Here is a 20,665-nt window from a genome sequence, read left to right as displayed (position 1 = left end):
ATCAGATCCTCTTTCCTCATTTTTTCTCTACTTAAATCACAGGCACTAGTTTTTACCCAAGAACTTATCAAGAACTACAAATAGAGTTGTATAAAAATAAAAGTCTACCTGAAATCTCTCCACAAAGGTAGAGTATCTTAGTTGGCCATTGCCATAAAGGTATTAGTTTAATAAATATGGTTTTTCTTTTAGATTGATGGAGGAATATTCATTCAGTTAATTATAGTTTTCCAACAATCAGTAGGCTTAACAAATTGTGGTTATAATATGCACTTTATTAATGAAGTGAAATTTTATTTGCTAGTAAGAGAACTATTTGGCCGAATACAGGAATTAGTAGTTTTATTTTAATAGTGTTTAGAAAGATATGATTGCATCTACACAAGCTAATTTAGAAATGGTATGCTTAATCAATATAAGAAAAATTGAAGTGGTGGTTTACTTTTAAATATTTTTCTGACCTTGAGTAATCTAAATGATATAGAGCCTCATAGATGTATCCTGATTTTAATTTACTGTGAGAACGTATAATAAAAAGTGCATACTACCCGTGCAACTGCTAATTCTTAAAATATTCTACATAAACATAAGTTATGTTTACCATACATAAATAGGAAGAAGAATACTGATTGCCTTTGATTAGGACTAAATAAAGACAATTTAATAATAGTGATTTTTATGAGAATTTAACAAGATTTTATTGTAGTTAATAATGTTTTTATCAGTTATTGTTACAGTTAACATTTTAAACATTTTAAGGAAGTATATTAATATATACATAGTATATGTTAGTTTGAAACTTTAATATCAGTTCAATGTGAATTAGTATGCTTCATGTGGCAGCGATTATTTAAAAACTGGTATTCTTAGTTCTACAAAGAGGAGCCTTCAGGATGATGCCTCTTTGGCATAATTTTGGAACTATGTCATTTAACATGACAAAATATAATAGCCCCAATATACTTGCTTCCATAATTATGATTTCTTAATATTTATTGCCATTTGGCATTCTCAAATACCCTGCTCTTTTGGAGAAATTAGCTTTTTAATAAAGTCAAAGGAGAAGGTCAGTAATCTGTTTCAGTCAGTTCAAAATGTTTTGTTGGCTTTGCTAAATGAAAATTGATATCTATTTATCTTTCTTTTAAAGGTCATTGTGTGAACTTTTAGCTTACAGATTTAGGGGTTATTGCTGATATTTTAATAGTATTGAGGTTCATATAACAGTCAGTCTTTGTAGTTCATACAAATTAATATTATAAAAGGAGAATAATTTAGAATTCTTTCTTAATAAATGTTATTGCATGTCATTAAGAGTTCTGTGAAAGCACAGGGACATATGGAAACGTCCCAACAGAATAATTAGGAAAATTTCTTATAGACAATATGCCATTCAAATCTTCTGCACTGAAGACTTAAAACATTAACAGTCTAGGCACGTTAATGTGGTTTCAGACTAGAAGTAAATGAATATTTTGTTTTAACTACAGAATATTTATGGTGGGTATTGTTACTGGTATAATCAAGTATTTATTTCTGCTTTCTTTCTTCTTTAATTCACATTTCTATTTGCTCATCGTTATAACATCTAATGTTATACTTTTTATTATAATTTTGTACTGAATCCTGCATTAAATTAATGTACTCTAGATTTTTTAAGTTTATAGAGCACTATACTCTCATAATGAGCAAGTATCTTCTCTAATATTATGAAAATGAAACTAATATCCTACGAATTAAGGTTTTAAAAATGTTTAGCTATTACTCATTATTTTTGTTATATAAAAATTTTATTATAATAAATTCTGATTGATTAGAAGTTTGTCATTATGTTCGAGGGTTTTTTCCTTGCCACATTTTGGCTTATTGCATGGTCATTCTCATGACATACAGCGCTTTTAGACCCTGTATGGAACTTATATAGATCGTTTGTCAAGAAATCTGCTAAAGAAGTGAGAATTATAGAAATCAAGAAACTAAATTATAAATGCCTCATTAATTTTAGTAGCTTTCAGCATTATAGGGTGAACTTTAGATTTGGTGGCCATGGTCTGAGGTGAATCATTCAGTGAATAATTTGCCTTTGGTGGCCGGGGGTGGGGGAGCAGGGAATATAAGTGGTAACTATATAATCTTTTGTTAAGTTCTCTTCCAATTAATTGACAAAAGTAATGCAGTTCATTCGCTTAGTAAATAACTGTTATTGTGGTTGTTCTTGTAGTTTGGGGAGAATCTCTTACATGTATCTAGAAATATTTCTCATTTCATTATTCTCATCTCACTGAACATTTTCTTTTTCTCCTTTGCTTCTACCTTTTACTTTTCAAAACTGGATATCATTCTTGCACAATAATATTAGATTATTTAGCTACCATGGGTTTTCACAAAAGTTTTTTTCTTTGTTCTCGTAAAGCAATTTAATTTATTTGATACTTAAAGACTTAAGATGGACTTGAAAACTTTCAGCAAGCATATTTGTATGCTAAAACCTTCCTCTGTTTTTGAGAAGATTGCCATTTCTTTTTAGATGAGTGATTTTCGATAGGTAAACCATTTAAATCTTAATGTCAGTTAACGTGAAAAAAATATAATAGTAGTCTACCTCGAAAAATTATTACACCTTTTTAAGTATTAGAGAAAATGTTGGGCATTGTGAAAATTACAAATCTTTAAGTTGAGGTAGAGAATAACAAACTCCTTATGTAAATATGTATACATGAGTGTGTACACGTGTAACATTCAAGATACTTCATTTCAGTTTAAAAATTTTCTTTCATGTTTAGGTACCGAAGGTTTGGGATTCAGCATCACTTCACGAGATGTCACAATAGGTGGCTCAGCTCCAATTTATGTGAAAAACATCCTCCCCCGAGGTGCTGCCATTCAAGATGGTAGATTGAAGGCAGGAGATAGACTCATAGAGGTGAGTGACTTTTCTAGGTACTGTGTTCCATCATTCCTGAAAAGTTATGTTTTCAAGAGTCAACTTGTAAAGTATTTTCATAAAATGGATATTATGTATTTGTGCAGAAGTGTGCATCCCCAAACCATGTATTTCTGTTCTACCTCAGGTTTTCCCACTTTATCTAACAGTTATACATACATTTTATTTATGAAATAAAGTGATATCTTATTATGTATAAGTACCATATCTATAAGTTTGTATTTCTAGAGGGCTTTATAGTTCTGTCTGGCATGGCTATGCTTTTTTAAAAAAATCTACTTTTTAATCAGAGCAGAGATAAATAAATAAAATCAGTGTGTCTTGAAGAAAGGAACAAGTTTGAAATGCAGTGTGGAGAATGAAGTGAGATGCAAAAGTCCAATAATAAAACAGTTTCTGAAAATTGTCTTCCTGTACTTCATGTTTTTTTGGTTCATTGGTATTTGAAGCCATCCTAGAAATATATACATGTATATAATTTCTGTCTGTGGAAATATTTGTTCCTGTAGGGATAAAAGGGAGAGACAAATGGAGAAACAGGATATTTTATTGGCTGTTTTTCCTAGTGTTTTCTGTAGAAAACATGCTAAAGTTCTTTCTTTCGTGTGTGTGTGTGTGTGTGTGTGTGTGTGTGTGTGTGTGTGTGTTGCTGGAGATGTAATCTGGGGCCAGGCAAGAGCACTACCACTGAGCTGCACCCCAGCTTCTGTGCTTCTCCTTCTCCTTCTTCTTCCCTCTTGCAATCTTGCTCCTTGTCTTTCTTAGTAATCACTTTGTTTTTAAGTCTCTTTTTTTCATAATTTCTTCATTTTTACAACATTACAAAAGCTTTTGCTTGTCTTTTTGAGCAATTGGAATGGCCTGGAAGCTGTATATATTCTGAGTTGGACTTGATTTTCTATAGCTGTCAGCTTTGCCTTAAATCTGAAACTTTACATTTGCATGTTTCCCACCCGACTGGTGTGAAATCGGATATCTAATAGTTGCATTCATATAATGGTGAAAATTTGGCAGACTCAGTTTTTTTCTGAGTATCTGAATATTTGGAATCTTACAAAGAAAAAAATATTAATGGATTCATTTTTTTCTCTTTTATCTAGATTTTTTTTCAGTTTTCTTTGAACCTATTATCACCTGTTTCCTGCAATTCCTTAAAATTAGTCCTGTTGAGCTGTAGACAAAGGTTTTAGTAGCAAGGGCCAAGTTTCAAAACATATTTTAACCACAGGAAAAATTTGATATTAAAATTTAAGTAATATACTTATTTTCCATGAATAACATTATTTCTGTCCAAAATAAATAATATGAAAGTATTTTGAAAGAAACTTATGTTCTTATTTTGTCAAGTATAAAGTGCTTTCTAAAACTGATGTTATACTTCTTGTGAGATAAATCAGTGAGATTCCAGGAGAATGGGTTATTCCAATTCACTTTTTCCTACTAGAATTTTCTTATAACATGGAAACAATTGAGAAGAAATATTGCTTTCATTTCAAAATTATCATTATCTTGTAGTGATTCTTCTGTAATGTTTGATGTTTTACATTTTAAGCATAATTTTTTTCTTCATTATTACTTTCCTGAAACTTAAAATATTTATGCCAAATTATTTTCTATTTTTTATTTTTTCTGCTTCTTATCAGAGTAATACTGTTTTATTTTAATACGAGAAAAACAGTGATACACAAGACCATTAAAATATCAGTTCAAAGTCAAGATTTGTATTGACTTGGCATTTTAGATGTTTTCGTTTATTACTTGTTGCTTGTTAATTCCTAGTGCTTGTAGCTTTTGTTTTATTGATGTGCACTGAAAGATTTATTACTTCCTAGCATTCTTCTAGATATCTGGCCTAGGGTTTTTTTTTTTTTTTAATCATATAAGCTTAGTGATAACCAGGTCATGGCAGAATTTAGCATGAAATAAGTTATATTTTATACCAAATATGGTCAATTCTAAAACATGTGTCTTCTGTTAACAATCTGTACAGGATTGCAACTGAAAATTTTTTATTTCTTTTTAGGTAAATGGAGTAGATTTAGCAGGCAAATCCCAAGAGGAAGTTGTTTCCCTGTTAAGAAGCACCAAGATGGAAGGGACTGTGAGCCTTCTGGTCTTTCGCCAGGAAGACGCCTTTCACCCAAGGGAACTGGTGTGTAAATTTAGAGCACATGAAAGATTTCTGATGTACATGAGCCAGGGATCTGGGTTAGCTACCTGATGGTGAATGTTTATGGAGACAGTTTCTAAGGAATTTCTTTATTTTATATTTCTTTCTATCCCTAACTTAATATAAGCATTTTTTTGTCTTCCCTACTCTGACTTGGAAATGGATATCCACAATAATGAACATTAGGATATTTAAAAACAGATTGTAGGGGTATTTTCCAGGACATCAAATATTTATCATTATTCACTTTCAGATGAACCAGTTGAATAAAGACATCAGTGATCTCATAACTGTCACTCCAAAGGCTGTCATCAAAAGCTTGCCATCTTCTCCCCGTCACATGACAAAATTTCATATTTTCTTAGTAGCTTAGCCAAATGTAGATGGTCACATATGAAAAGGAGTTTCTTGAAAAAAATTACTGAAAATAAGAAGACCTAACTGTCAATAAGTCTCAGGGCTATTAATAACCAAAAAGATCACATTGTTTGGAATGACATAAATGAAATAAAAAGTCATTTGTTTGGAACAAATCTACTTTACTTTCACTGCCTACATCAATAAGTTCAATTATTAGAAACATTTACATGGCATTGGTGTGAATGAAATACATATATTAAATATACATTGTTCTGAATGTTTTTTCTTCAGAAAGTACAATGTTTCAATTACATATAAAAATGACATGATTGGAGAAATTGCCTTTTCTTTTTATGTGGTGAGAAAATTGCTTTATTTCAAACATAAGTGGTATTTAAAATGTTTCAAAACAGTTTGTACCTGGTTAGAATATTTGACATCTTTTTCAGCTAGCCTGTTATTTCATCTAAAGGTAAATTACTGTGTATAAATTTGGCAAGGTTTTAAGGTACAGTTCCCAAATTGATCATATAGACCTAATTCTCTTAGGTTATAACTCATGTATGGATGCATCATTGTTGACAAAATTTTTCTTTGCTTATCAATAAGTATTTTTGTTTTCCATATGAATTACATATATTCATATAAATAGTTATTTAAAATAGTGTTTCTTTTCAGTCATTAATTTTGCATCCCTTGGTCCTAACACTCTCTGTGATTTTGTGGAAATTTCATATGGTGATAGGGGTTGAAAAGTGAACACTTTTGTTTTAGGATGATTTTGAATAAATTATGAAAGCTTCTTTATATTTAAAAATGTTTAATGCATTATTCCTCAATTTAAATTCAGTTTTCCATGTTCCCCCCACTGTTATCCAATTTTGTGCTTAAAATGCCACCTGATCCTAAATCTGGAGATGTCTCTATTAAATTGTAAATGAGCACTTACCAAAACAACAACTAAGCTTTCCATGTGATTTGATGAAGCTTTAATTCTTCCTGGGTGTATCCAAGCCATGATAGTTAGCATCATTAGACTGCCAAAGCTTCCACACTGCTCTTCAGCAGCCTTCTCAGAGTGAGTGCCAACGTATAGACAGCCCAAGGTTATTCAGGTTCTTCTGGTCCAATTTTGATCTCTCAGGCTTCTGTTTTTCCCGTCTGCTGCCTCTTGTTGTTTTTTTTCCCCCCTTGGTTATTTAATTTATTGCTTGTGAGCTTTTCATTAAGGAACGAGCCAGTAGGCCGTCAGTCAGTCCATTATGTATGTTGCAGCTGCCTTTCACGATTTAAAAGAATAAAATTCTGAAAACTTAAGTTAAAGGGTGGGTGGGTGCACTTAATGCTGATCTTTGAATCCAATTAGTGTAACTCTTTTCCTCTGTTGAGGATTTCTGTGTTTCACTTCTGCAAGTCTTAGTCTGAATACTTTTATTAGTTTGTGCCCTTAAAAAATAAATAAATTTAAAAAATCACCCCAAGAACCAACCTTGTAAGTACTCTCTATTAGATGAAAAGAATAGTGTGTTTATTCCCTGTGTAACATTTTAAAGTATGAGGTTGTGGTTCAGACTGTGGTTCAGACTGATTTATCTGTCTAGTTATGGAATGATCCAATACCTTAAAACCTAGATTTGGTTGAAAAAATTAAGAAGCAAAATTAGAAACGGTGCCATGATTAGGAAGGAACTTTGAGATTTGTTTTCCTGCCAGTAATACATTTATGATGTTCTAAGAATGACCAAGTAAAAGTTTTATTTAGAAAAATTTCTAAAAACTCCCACACAAACACCACACACATCAGTGAAAGTTTGGGAGACAGAGAAATCCATCAACCATAATATAATCACCCTTCATCTAGTTGGTAGATTTTGAGAACCAGCAAAATATCCATTAAAATAAAACTTTGTGTCCCTGTGTGTTGAAGATGGCTTTGGTCAGTCTGTATTTATATTTTTCTTCGATTCTTCTAGAATGCAGAGCCAAGCCAGATGCAGATTCCAAAAGAAACGGTAAGAGCTTTATCTTTTGTAGGATGCAGAGACGTTGGAAAGATAAACGGAACTAACTTCTTACTAATTAAACATGAAGTAACTTGTCCTGCCTTTTTTCCCAAAGTGGTCTTATTTTTAAATGATTCATGGTTACTACCCCATATAGAGGATACTTTAGATTATTTTTGGTCAGATAGGAATAGAAAAGAGAGATTATTTTCCTATTACTCATTAAGACTTGGTGAGGTTAGTAGTTGGATAGATATGCAATGTATTTCACTAGTTGTGAAATACTCTGTTGCTATCAAATGGAGAAAAAAAGGTAAAAAACTTGAAAAAATAAGCTAGAATAAAGCAAAACTAAGTGAATAAAATAAAAATGTATTTTAAGGAGTAAAATTTGAAATGATATGTCAGCAATTGGGCTAAACACAGTTGTCATAATAACTATAAAGGGGGAAATTTCTCTTAATAAAATTCAAGTACTGGCAACTCAGATTAAAATGAAAATGTAGTTGTGTCATGTTTAGAAGATGGATCTGATTCAGGCTGGCAGGAAGCATTAGCACAGAAATGCTGGGATTTTCCTGTCAGTCTCTGCCATAATGTACATGGGGCAAATAGAGAGGGTGTATTATATTGACATATAATATTATTGTGTAGAAATTCTAACAATCAGGATCTTTTGTATATCAAACAACATAGCATAACCACATATCATTATCAAACTATTATATATATAAAATTTAACAAAACCATATCCACAGAGGGTAACCTTAATACATATCTTTCCAAAAGTTGTCATGTTAAGTAAGGCAAAAAAGTGAGACTTTATAAAGAATTTGAATAATGTAATTAATAGGTTTGACATTTTGTATAAATTCATAAGCAAGGAACTTTGAACTAATAAACAAATGGAATGTTATTTTTGAATACTTAATTATTCTAAAAATGGATGACAATTCAACTTCAGAGTTAAATCACTAAAGCACATTGAGAATATTACACATTCTCAACACATAAATTTGGGTTGTAAAAGTAGTAGACTTACATTTTTGTTTGTGAAACAGATAGGTCAAAACCACAGTGGTAATTGCCTGTTGGGAATGTAGTCTAGGGATGAGGGGAAATTGAACAGATTGCTTATAAAGACTAAAGTGAAGTATGAGAATAATTTATATTATTTGAAAAGACAGAAATTGTGGCAGTGTATAATATAAAGCCAAGGATTTAAATCAGCTTTGTATCACTATAGGAATATACAAGTAGATCATTTCAAACAGATTGGCAATTATGAAAACAAACATGGTATGTATATGTATGTGCATGTATCTTAAAGATGGCATTTTATCTTTTAGTGGTAAAATATGTGTCACTTAGTGTTTATAACAGTTGGCCAGTCACTTTGTAAAATTAAATATTTTCTTTTTTGGTGCCGGAAATTGAACCCAGAGCCTTGTATCTGCTAAGCACGTGCTCTACCACTTAGCTGCACCTCCAGCTTGACGTTCACTTTAAAAAGTTAGATTTCTTCCTCTTGGTGTACATGAAAGTAAATCCCGGTTCCATATAAATTTTAACCTAAAAAAGTATTAGACTTTTTTTTTTTTTTAATTTTTTATTGTGGGTTGTTCAAAACATTACAAATTTCTTGACATATCATATTCCACACTTTGATTCAAGTGGGTTATGAACTCCCACCTTCACCCCATACACAGATTGCAGATTCACATCAGTTACACATCCATTGATTTACAAATTGCCATACTAGTGTCTGTTGTGCTCCGCTGCCTTTCCCATCATCCACCCTCCCCCCTCCCCACCTCTCCCCTCCCCTCCCCTCCTCTCTCTCTACCCCCTCCACTGTATAACCCTGAGGGTCTCCTTCCATTACCGTGCAATTTCCCTTCTCTCTCCCTTTCCCTCCCACCTCTCATCCCTGTTAAATGTTAATCTTCTTCTCCTGTTCTTCGTCCCTACTCTGTTCTTAGTTACTTTCCTTATATCAAAGAAGACATTTGGCATTTGTTTTTTATGAAAGAAATTATATGAAAATTTCTTTGTGTAATGAATGCCTGTATGAGAATGATGAATTGACAGATTTTACACACACACACACACACACACACACACCATCTATAAGAGTTCTTAGTATTTTTTAATTTAACAATCGTGCAAAAAACATACCTATGCCAACCATTCATTTTTTTCACTTTCAGCATATTATTCAATAAGTTACAGGAGTTATTCAGCACATTTTATGTAATAGGTCTTGTGTTAAAGATGATTTTGCCCAAATGCAGGCTTTTGTAAATATTTTGAACACATTTAAAGTAGGCTAGAGTAAGTTATGATGTGTAGTAGATTAGGTGTATGAATTGCATTTTTTGACCAATGATATTTTCAAATTAGAATGAGTTTATCAGGATGTGATTACATGTGTGTCAAGAGAAAAAGATCTATCTATGTATGTATATAGATTTGTGTGTGTGTGTGTGTATATATATATACACACACACACACACACATACTTTTTTTGGTATATCAATAACTACATCCTAAAACAGTTGCAAGCTGAAGAGGTAAGTATTTTCATTGTGATCCTTGTGTGAAGTGCCATTCCTTTGTGGTTCTATCTTAGCAGCATAGAACTTTTTGGGAAATAGATTGACTTCCCACATAATCAACATATTTTAACTTCTAACATTCTAAGATAGGAAATAATGGTGTAACAAGTAATAATAGTCATGTTCTTTCCAAACATGTAATCAGTCCTCTTGAGGAAACTGATGGTTTGCCACAAACTTTTTGTTCACTAAAGGAAAAAAAGCAAGTTTACCTGTGATCCTTCCTTAAAATATGAGGACCACCAGGTCTGGTGGCAAAGAATCCTGTAATCCCAATGAATCAGGAGTCTGAGGCAGGAGGATCACAAGTTCAAGGCCAGCCTTAGTAATTTAGGGAGATGCTCAGCAATTTAGACCCTGCCTGAAAATAACAAAATGAAAAGGGCTGGGAATGTAGTTCAATGGTAAGGTGCGTATGGGTTCAATCTCTGGTACCAAAAAGAAAAAGAGATTCAAGGGCCAGTTCAATCCACCAGCCTGTGTGTTCTTAATCGCACGTCAGAGCAACATATAGTTGTGATAAAGAAATAAGTAGGGTATATATATTTGTATCTGCCTTCTGATTGTAAATGGAAACCTCTTTTTTCCTAATAGAAGTTTTCCAAACTAAATCAAAAGCATAGTTTTAAATTCCAACAAAGATTTTTGCTTCTTAATTTATATGTCCTTTTATATTTGTGTTTCTCTTTAAACTCTGGCTATACAAAAACATTTTGAATTATAAAATATTTAATGTTTAAATAAATTGGTGGAGGCTGAATCTTTGCCTTTCTTTGTACCTTTTTCTGGCAAAAGTCTTTTTCATGAACTTAAAATATTGCCAATGCTTGACACATAGCGGAACTCAAGAAAAACTCCATGTTAAGACTTTACTCTTTTTATTGGTTTTCTTTTTTTTGGAGGCTAGGTTAGTGAAATCCTAAATTATACCCCTCCAACCTAGTGAGAGGGGCAAATATATCAATGATTTTACAACAAATCTGAGTCTTAATTCCCAATACTCATTCCTTAGGGTTGATTTAGGAAGAAAACATGGTGTATCCTCTTTAAACCACAGGAAAATTACCTGTGGTGGAGTTGTATCTTTTTTTCTCTCTCTTTCTCTTGAAAGACGTATATTATTGCTGTCTAGAGTAACATATGATTTATTCAGGCTCATAGAAAAGAAGTTGGTTACCCCTTGCATGTTTTGAACATTGCTTGTAACATTACAGTGCTGTTAATGACTGACATTCATTTATCTGTTGTGATTTTCCCTTTTGTGCTAAGCTCTTTATGTACATTATGTTATTTTATCTTTATTATGTCTGTGACTTAGTAATATTATCCTTTGTAAAACAGGAGAAAAAAGAATTAAATTTAGGATGCTTTAAATCTTGGAGCAGGAATAAACTCATGTTGTCTTACTCCAGAATCTGCAAGGCAAAATTCGCTTCTCCTCAGTATTGGTTATTGTGAAACAATTTGGTATCTGGAATTTAAAAAAATAAGTAAATATCTACTTATATGTAAGGTAATGAGTTTCACATGTTATGTCAACAAACATGATTGAATTTTATTAAAATGAAATAATTCCATGTTTATATGACATCTTATTAGTCATCATGTTGAGAAGAGATCCCTTTTAATTTTTTTATATTAGGAATGGATTATATGTAGACACTATTGGGACATGGGCTCCGTATTGGTGATTTCTGTTCACTGATCCACAGTCACTTTTGTCCTTTCCCACTGTGTTGACTGACCTTGCAGATACCCTCTCCTTACTTGTACTACTCTCCCCTTTGCCTGTCCTTATGGACCATGGGAACTTGAAAGTCCTACTGTTTCATATGGCTTTCCCAGACCAGATGTAGAGTTCTCTGCCTTTTTGATTCTTTATCATATTTGTCTCTATTATTTTTATTTGTAGAATGATTTTGTCTTGCTTTAACCTTTATACTTCCTTGTGATTTCAAGCATCTTGAGAACAGATGCCCTATAATACCTAGCTCCAGCATTTATCCCAAGTAAAAGTTCAGTGAATTTATCAGTTATGTTAGTTACCTACAGCTGATTTAGTTTGAGAAATAAAACATTATTAAGATTTGATGAATAGGGTCAATGTCTGGTAGACCTTTGAATTTCCAAGATAAAAAAATTCCTGTATATCTTCCTCGCAATGGACAAGTTACTAGGGGTAGGAGATTAGAATCTTGTTAAGGTTACCCATTCAAATTGGATAGAAAGCTGAATTCTTTAGCAAAGGTCCAAAGCCTCATGCTCCATGTCCTGGATGAGTTCCTTTTCTTTTGAAAGTCTATGAAATTTATTTACTTGGTAGGGAATAGATTTTTCACTTGGTATGGAATTCATATGGATATCTGGATTGGACTTGATATTATTTGGGAGTTTTAGGGTTGAGAGAGAGAGAGAATGAGAATGAGAATGTGTGTGTGTGTTGTTATATGAAACTGGCTCATGCCATTATGGAGGCTGGCAAGTTCACATTTGCAGAGTGGGTTGAGTGGCTGAAAACTTGAGAGGAGATGATATAATTCCACTCTCAAGGCAGGCAAGGTAGAGCCCCAAGGGAGCCAATGATAAGATGAAGAATAAAGACAGTCAGCTGAAGAATTCTTGCTCAGGGAGGCTGGTGTTTCTGTTCCTTTTAGGCCTTCAGCTGACTCGATGATGCCCAACCCCATTATGGAGGGCAGTCTACTCAGATTTCATTGCTTTAAATGTTACTCTCATCCAAAACACCATTTACATTGTCACCTGAAATTAACCACCACAATAATGTGAATTTATTATGAGGCCTTAACTTATCAAAATGTCCGATTCTTTCCCATGCTTCAAATAGATTAATATATACTTGCTTTGACCCCTTTGAAGAAACTAACATACACAAATTATGTTGACCTCAATGATTTGGTTTTGTGCATCAGTGTTGCTGTTTATAAAATGTGTGACCCCAAGAACTCTTAATGATAACCCTAAAATCTTATAGCTGTATGCTAAGTAGATTGACTGATGTTGGGTAAAAGTAGAACTTTAAAACATAATACAGTTTAGAGACGACACTAGATCATAAAAATAAGGTGTGACACACTTGAATTTTAAGAATTCAAAATGCATTTTAAAATGAGTTATTGGGCTTTTTCTACAAAAACCTCAGGAATATATTAGGGATTTCTTGGGACCTTCCTTGAAGATCAGGGGACATATTCATAGGGTAACTTCAGAAAGTTTATAGCCTCAGTTTTGAAATCTAATGAGCTTGGAGTCAGTAAGCATGGTCATTAATAGGTTCCATTTAACTAATAGTTACAGTAGATCAAGTGTAGGCCCCCGTGTTTTATCCTACCATAACTTAAGAGTTGAGCCAGGCAAAACAAATGCTTATTAGGGAATAAATTTGTTAGTCAATTCCTCTTCATCTGGAACTCTTCAGATTTATAAACTAAACACTTTTTTAGGCCTATAATGTGAATTAATTTTAATAATAGTTAATGCATGTGGAAATATTCAAAACTCTAGGGGTTTTTTTTTACATTTTTTTTAGTTGTAGATGGCCACAATACCTTTATTTTATTTATTTATTTTTATGTGGTGCTAAGGATTGAACCCAGTACCTCACATGTACACTGCAAGTGTTCTACCAGTGAGCTCCAGAACCCCAGCCCCTTAATTTTAGTTTCTGTTGAAGAAACTAACATACACAAATCATGTTGACCTTCATGGTTTGGTTTTGTGCATCAGTGTTGTTGCTTATAAAATATGTTCTATCTCTAGTCCTTAAAATCTTGATGCAAACTCATTTTAAAACAATCTTATTTCAAAATTAAAGTAGAAAGATATTTTCATGATTTTAAGGAAATCATAATGATTATGTGTAGTGTATGTGCTAAGAACAAAGGACTTTTTAAAATATATATATATATATTTTTAATGTGCCTCACACATGCCAGACAAGTGCACTACCTCTGAGCCCAGCCCTGAAGGACTTTTTTTTATATAACTATATTAAAATATCAGAATCATTAAATTAGCATTGATTTATTATTATTGTAACTACTATATCTACCTATTACTGTCCTTTACAGTGCAAATGAATGCAAGATTAAGTGAATAAATAATAAATAAGAGTAGAATTCTGGTTCAGTTTTCAACTCAGTAAAACACATAGATTGCATTTAGTTTTCATGTACTTAACTCTCTAATATGAAAAATTTGTTCAGTTTGTCTTTGTGTTTTATTTTTAAGAGCAAATTACTTTAAGTAAAATTCAAATTTTAAAGAGAAAATTGCCTTAAGAATGCCTCTCAGCTTGTGTTTGTCTGATATTTCTTTAGATAAATACTTTTTTGAGTAAACATTTGAGATTAATAACTAAATATTTTTCCCATCAGTATAGTGATGTCCTGGATATTATGAAAACCCAAAGTATAAAACAAAATTTCTTAGCCATAAATATCATTTAATTTCCCTAAATATTTTTGTAAGACAGTTTAATGGCTGATTGATATTCTACTGTATAGTTATATCTGAATTTACTTAATGCCATATATGTAAGTTGTCTATTTAGTTTTTAGCTATGATAATTTCATCATCCTCATTGATAAATCTTTGTAGATGATCAGTTTTTTAGGCTGTATTACTAACAGTAACCTTTTTGGGGGTTAGGTAACATATAAACTATAGAGGTTTTTATTATCAAATTGGCTTCCACAATGTATCTTTTACATATTCACCAGCACGGCAAGTTACATGCCCACTTCAGCACACTTTCAACATTGTTGGATGCCATGTTTTACATTTAAACTTCCACAATGGAGAAGGGCTGATGTTGAGAGAGAAATCAAGGAGTTATAGAAGATCGCTAAATTATTTGCTGAGTCATTTATTTCTTTGCAGAGGCTCAAATCAAATTCTGTGGTCACTTCTATAATTTTATGGTCTTATGGTATTTGGAACATATTTCTTTTGCCTCCTATCATGGTAATCAAAATCCTTGTATATCACGCAAGATCATGTGATTATTTTTGTGATTATTATTATTTCATGTGATTATTTTTCTGTTGCTTTACATAATCAACTGTCATTGCCTTTTCTTTAGATGGGCTTGTGCTATGGGTTGAATATACACTCTGAGCCACTTCTGGGCAGCTATGTCCCCATAGATATTAGGTCTGTTGTTGGTGAAAGAAGGAAAACTGGGCCATGGTGGAGGCCAGTTGTGATTATTTTTCAGTCTCACTGTGGGTATGAATATACATTCTTCTTCTTTTCTGACGATAGTGGGAAAGTAAATAGCATTCATAATGTCCACCCAGGAGGGTCCCTGTTTCTTACATGTTTAGCAAAAATGCCCTTTGTTTGCTGGTCATTAAAAGGCAGAAATGTCAGTGAATAAGTGGGCAAAAGAAGAACTAACAGAACAAAACAAAACAACAAAACAAACTTTCAAGATATACTTACATGTATGTACATGAGAGATACCCATGACACATGTGCTTGATTTATATGACCACACACAAATAACTTGAAGGGAAAATTAGGAAAAACATATGTATTGCGTGTCTGTAGAAAGAACTTGGCCTAAGAAACTGTTGGTAAAGTACGTAATGTGGATGGAATAAATAACAAAGTGATAGAAAATTAGGTACTACTTTATTTTGGAAGGTAGAGATCCCTGTACTAGTATGACATTGTGAAAGTTCTCAGTAGCGTAGCATTTCAGATGGCTTTTGCAGAGCAGATTTTTAGTGTTTTGCTGCCAGAGAATTAAGTTCTAAAAGCTGGCATTAATTTCAGTCTTATGTCGGTAGCCAAATGGATTAATAATGAAATATCAAATGAAACATATAGTGTCTCACTTTAACATTTTTAATGATAATAATGACTTAAGACTTGATAAAGAGGGCTGAAAAGGAAGATTATTCTCATATTGCATTTTTCATAATAAATGAAACTACTCTATGCATTATGTGGTCATCTTTAAAAAGGGTTCAAAGTAAGGCAGTTGGGAAATAATTCCAACTTGATTAAAATTTTCCTTCATATATTTAGTCAGCTCCTTGTCTTTATTTTTAAAGTACAAGAAAATAAGTATTTTAAGCCTCTGTAAAACGTTAAGGAAATGTCAAAATCAGTAAATGCGAAAAAAAGAACAAAAGCTCCATATATGTAAGTGATAATTAAAAACCTTTTAGATTTGAGGCAAGTAAACATAAATGATGACCCCTAAGTGTGTTCATCTCAGGACTCTCTGTCTTTTCAATTTCAGTTTCTTTTTTCAGAAACAAAGATACTGATTTACAAAATAAATTTATGTTCCAGTTACTTCTGAATTTCAAGTAGAAGGGGACAGTGTTGTGTTTTGAAGCTATTAATGCTATTTTGTGTTTCAAATACAAAATCTACCTTTGTGGTATATTTTACTTTTAAACATTTTTATTTATTTATTTATTTTTTGTGTGTGTCGGGGGAATGGAACCCCCGTGCTTGCACATGGCTTCCTCCTTCTCTCTCCTGCCTTCCCACCTTCCTTCCTTTGTTAAGCTTTCTACCACTGAGCTTCACTACCAGCCCCAGATGGTATGTTTTTATAGTAGATTTTAAGTAGAGGTAGTGTTATTCATTCACACAAAGTCATTATTTAGTACTGTTTAATGTATGGATAGAAATAAAAAATAAATTGAGCCTTTGTGATTATAGAGGAAAATATGTATATAAAGCTACTTCTGTAAAATAAATGTTTGATAGGTTATCGATATTTTCATGTGAGTATTTGATCTTTATTTCTAATACATTGATTTTATTTGAGTTACAGTTGTTCTCAGGGAATATTTTAAAGATACAAACGCTTTTATAATGAGCAGGTTATGCTTTCTTTGGATTTTGATGCTGAAATGTGATTCTTTGTCCTGTATCTTTTCAACTTGTTTTTCATTCTTAATTACATAGTACTCATGTTTCCAAAACAATAGTGCTTCTTTTATTGAAAACTCCCTTCCCCTTACTGTCAGGCAATCCTTTGAGATGGCACAAGGACTGTACTTCTGGGGGCTGGGAATGTGGCTCAGTGATAGAACACTTGTCTGTTGTGTGAGGTTTGATCCCCAGTACCAGAAAAGAAAAGAAAAAGGCCTACTATAAAATATTAACATCAAACATTAATAAATTAGAAACATTACTTTTCAAATGACATTATTAAGGATTTGAAGATTTAAAAATAGCATATTGCTTATTATGATAATATAAACATCCTTAGAGATAAGTACTGTACATCCAAAAATTATTTAATCTAATCAACACATCTGAAGTTACATATGAAATCTCCAAATTTCCATTAAAAATAATTTTGTCATTATTAGATTGATTCTAATTCTTAGAAAATTAAAAAAAAAATCTGTCTGGTAAGATGTAAAGAAAAGTGATATCAATTCATTTTCCATTCTCTCTAACAACTTTTATTGTGTAGTTGAAAACTGTTTAAAAGATCAGTCTTTCTAAACGATACTACGTACCATCATAGGTCTACTGTTTTTCTATTATAATTTGGCAATTCTGGTTTGATTGACTAATTGGATACTAAAGAAATGTTTCAAAATTGGGAATAGAGGAGGAGGAGGAGAAAGAAGAATAGATTGCAGGAATGGATAAGGCATTTAGTTTTGATGGGAAGAGTCTATGCTACATACCAATCCTGGGGTTGGAAATACTGAACTTATGTAGAGTGCTGGCATGTAGAGAGATGGTAGGTGGAGCTTTGGCCCTGGTGAGATTACTGAAGAGGAGATCAAGAGGGCAGAGTGCTGCTTCTTCTAGAGTGGAACATTTCTTATTGACAGAATGTATCATCTCACCATATTTCATTGACAAGTTTCATTACATTAAATTTCTCTCTGTTGTAAGGGAGATGAGTAAGCATTTGTATATTTTAAATGTATTTAAAAAGTCTTTTATACTTGGTGACTATGATTATGAAATTCATACATGATATATAACAAATTAAACAAAAATTGATTAAAAAATGTTTCCTGATAATGGTCATCATCTGTATTCATAATATAGTATTGTGCAAACTTTTCCCCAGATGTGGGTTTCTGTCTACTTTGTCTCATAGGTGTCAAAGGTTAAAACTCTGTAGGGTCTCTAAACCTGAATTCTTTTTTCTGCTGACTTTTTGTCATCAGGATTTATTATAGTTTGTAAATAAAAAAGATACACCATAGTGGATATGGAGCTATTAATAACACTGCAAATTACTATTATGAAGAGAAAAGTGGCTGGGCACGATATCGCATGCCTGTAATCCCAGCAGCTTTGAAGGCTGAGGCAGGAGGATCATGAGTTCAAAGCCAGCTTCAGCAAAAGCAAAGTGCTAAGCAACTCAGTGAGATCCTGCCTCTAAATAAAATACAAAAAGAGGGATGTGGCTCTATGGTTGAGTGCACCCAAATTCAATCTCTGATACTGGCCCCTCTTCCCCGCCGCAAAAAAAGAGAAAGGGGGCAAATGAACTATATTCATTTATTTTGACTTCTGTTGTTGCTGGTTTTCTCTTGTGGTTTAAAGTATATAAACAGGCTAATAAAAATAAATCTAAAACACTAGGAAGCTCCATGCCTCCAGTCTTTCCGCAGCCCCCCGACTTCCTTTTCTCAGAATCTGCTTTAGGTTTGTTTTAATATTGTAATAAGTGTTTCTGAAAATATTAGCAGCTGGTTTCAGGAATCATCTGGAGGGGGTGCAGATGCACTGCTATCATGAATCTTGTCATGGAGCTTTAGTGGAAATATTGGGTCTGCAGTTAAAGAACTGCTCATTAGCAATCTTTAAAACAATAATGGTGAGAAAGAGACACTTGAATATAATGCTATGCAATTTTGTCCCCTATTAGAAAGCAGAAGATGAAGATATTGTTCTCACACCTGATGGCACCAGGGAATTTCTTACATTTGAAGTTCCACTTAACGATTCAGGATCTGCTGGTCTTGGTGTCAGTGTCAAAGGTAACCGGTCCAAAGAGAACCATGCAGATTTGGGAATCTTCGTCAAGTCCATTATTAATGGTGGAGCAGCATCTAAAGTAAGCGCATGTCAACTTTATCAAGTATATGCCCACTAACAAAAATGTTTAATTCCCATCCTGTGTAGGAAGTATATTCAGTTAACAGATGTTTTTGAATGATTTTTTAATTCTTTAAACAATATCCCATTCCTGATCAAATAATTAAGAGAAATCTTAATGCTGTATCATTTGGGAATGAAATCTATAACTTCAACTCTGCATTTTTAATCTCACAGAACCTACAACCCATAATCATGCTGCTTAAGTGATGATAATCTATGCAAAGACTTACCATAGGTCCTGGCATATAGTAAAGGTTAATCTTTTCCCCTTCCCTCTCCTGCTTGTGGGTCACTTGTTCTATTTCTCAGCGCAGAGAAAATTTCCTGGCTGTTTCGTAAGGGGGCACTTCTCTGCAATTGTCTAATCGCCTGGAGCTTTTACATGTCTTGGGTTGTAAATAATCTCTATGGGTGTTTCTGGAAGCAAGAAAGTAATCACTTTGTGTCCTTTGAATTAGTATGCTATTTTGGTAAACAGATTATGTTAATGACTTGATTTACAAATGTATAAATGATTGAAATAGACCCAGGCTACAATGGCTGCTTAGACTTCATTATGCTAGTGTTCAATTGGGCATAATCCACTAGGATTAAAGCCCCCACCCCCACTATTTTTAGTTTAAGTTTTAATTTTTTTTTTTTTTTAACTAAAGGGAAAGCAATTTCTTTTATAGCAGACTATTTAACCACCACTTATTTTACCTGTTTTCTTCCCAGGATGGAAGGCTGCGGGTGAATGACCAACTGATAGCAGTAAATGGAGAATCCCTGTTGGGCAAGACAAACCAAGATGCCATGGAAACCCTAAGAAGGTCTATGTCCACTGAAGGAAATAAACGAGGAATGATCCAGCTTATTGTGGCGAGGCGAATAAGCAAGTGCAATGAGGTAAAAAATATAAAACACCAAAGGCGCTAGTATCTGAAACTACAATAAGGCTCATTTCTTTCCTAACATTGGACAAAGAATGGCAGGTTCCAGGACGTTACCTCAAAAGACCATACATTATCTTGGCTTGCTATAGTTGTATTGTTTTGTTATTAGAATGGGATTAGTTTTCTTAATTGTGATCAAAATATTTCTAAGTGTAATGTTCCTGTTTCTAACTCACCCAATGACACTATCTCTGAGGCACCCAGAGACAGCAGAGTTCTCTTCTGGAAAACAGGGCCACACCTTACTCCAATAAGCCCGTAGTTTCTGCTCTCTTAAGCTGAGTTCTACCAGGTGGTGATACAACTGTTCTCTCTGAAGGGAAACAGCTGTTATTCACTTGTTTATCTTACATGGGATGCCTCTTATGAAATAAGATAGTCTGGTTTTCTCCCATGTTGTTCTTCTGTCAGTGGAGGAAGCCCCTTCCCTACCCTGGTTTCCCCTTTTCACCTGAGTGGCTGCTTTTTCAGAGATTTGTGCTTTTTAAAAAAAAAAAAGAAAAGAGAGAGAG

At 33.1% G+C, this 20,665-nt stretch overlaps 1 protein-coding gene across 24 annotated transcripts in view; it reads left to right on the top strand.

The window, feature by feature from the left end:
* Pard3 (par-3 family cell polarity regulator) overlaps positions 1–20,665 on the top strand; it is a 667,456-nt gene that overhangs the window by 404,738 nt on the left and 242,053 nt on the right. For 17 of the 24 annotated variants that reach the window (XM_058580585.1, XM_046448315.2, XM_046448314.2 and 14 more), the window contains 5 exons: positions 2,784–2,923; positions 4,968–5,096; positions 7,448–7,486; positions 18,986–19,174; positions 19,936–20,106. In XM_058580585.1, the coding sequence (XP_058436568.1) occupies positions 2,784–2,923; positions 4,968–5,096; positions 7,448–7,486; positions 18,986–19,174; positions 19,936–20,106 (668 nt within the window). The remainder of the gene's footprint in view (positions 1–2,783; positions 2,924–4,967; positions 5,097–7,447; positions 7,487–18,985; positions 19,175–19,935; positions 20,107–20,665) is intronic. The other 7 variants (XM_058580588.1, XM_058580590.1, XM_046448326.2 and 4 more) reach the window with 1 other exon arrangement.

This window comes from Marmota monax, unplaced genomic scaffold, assembly GCF_021218885.2.
Source record: "Marmota monax isolate L192 unplaced genomic scaffold, Marmota_monax_Labrador192_F-V1.1 WCK01_AAM20220418_F8-fsc00066, whole genome shotgun sequence".
Taxonomy (NCBI): domain Eukaryota; kingdom Metazoa; phylum Chordata; class Mammalia; order Rodentia; family Sciuridae; genus Marmota; species Marmota monax.
The sequence above is the reverse complement of the archived record's forward strand: the minus strand, read 5'-3'. Positions and strand labels throughout refer to the sequence as shown.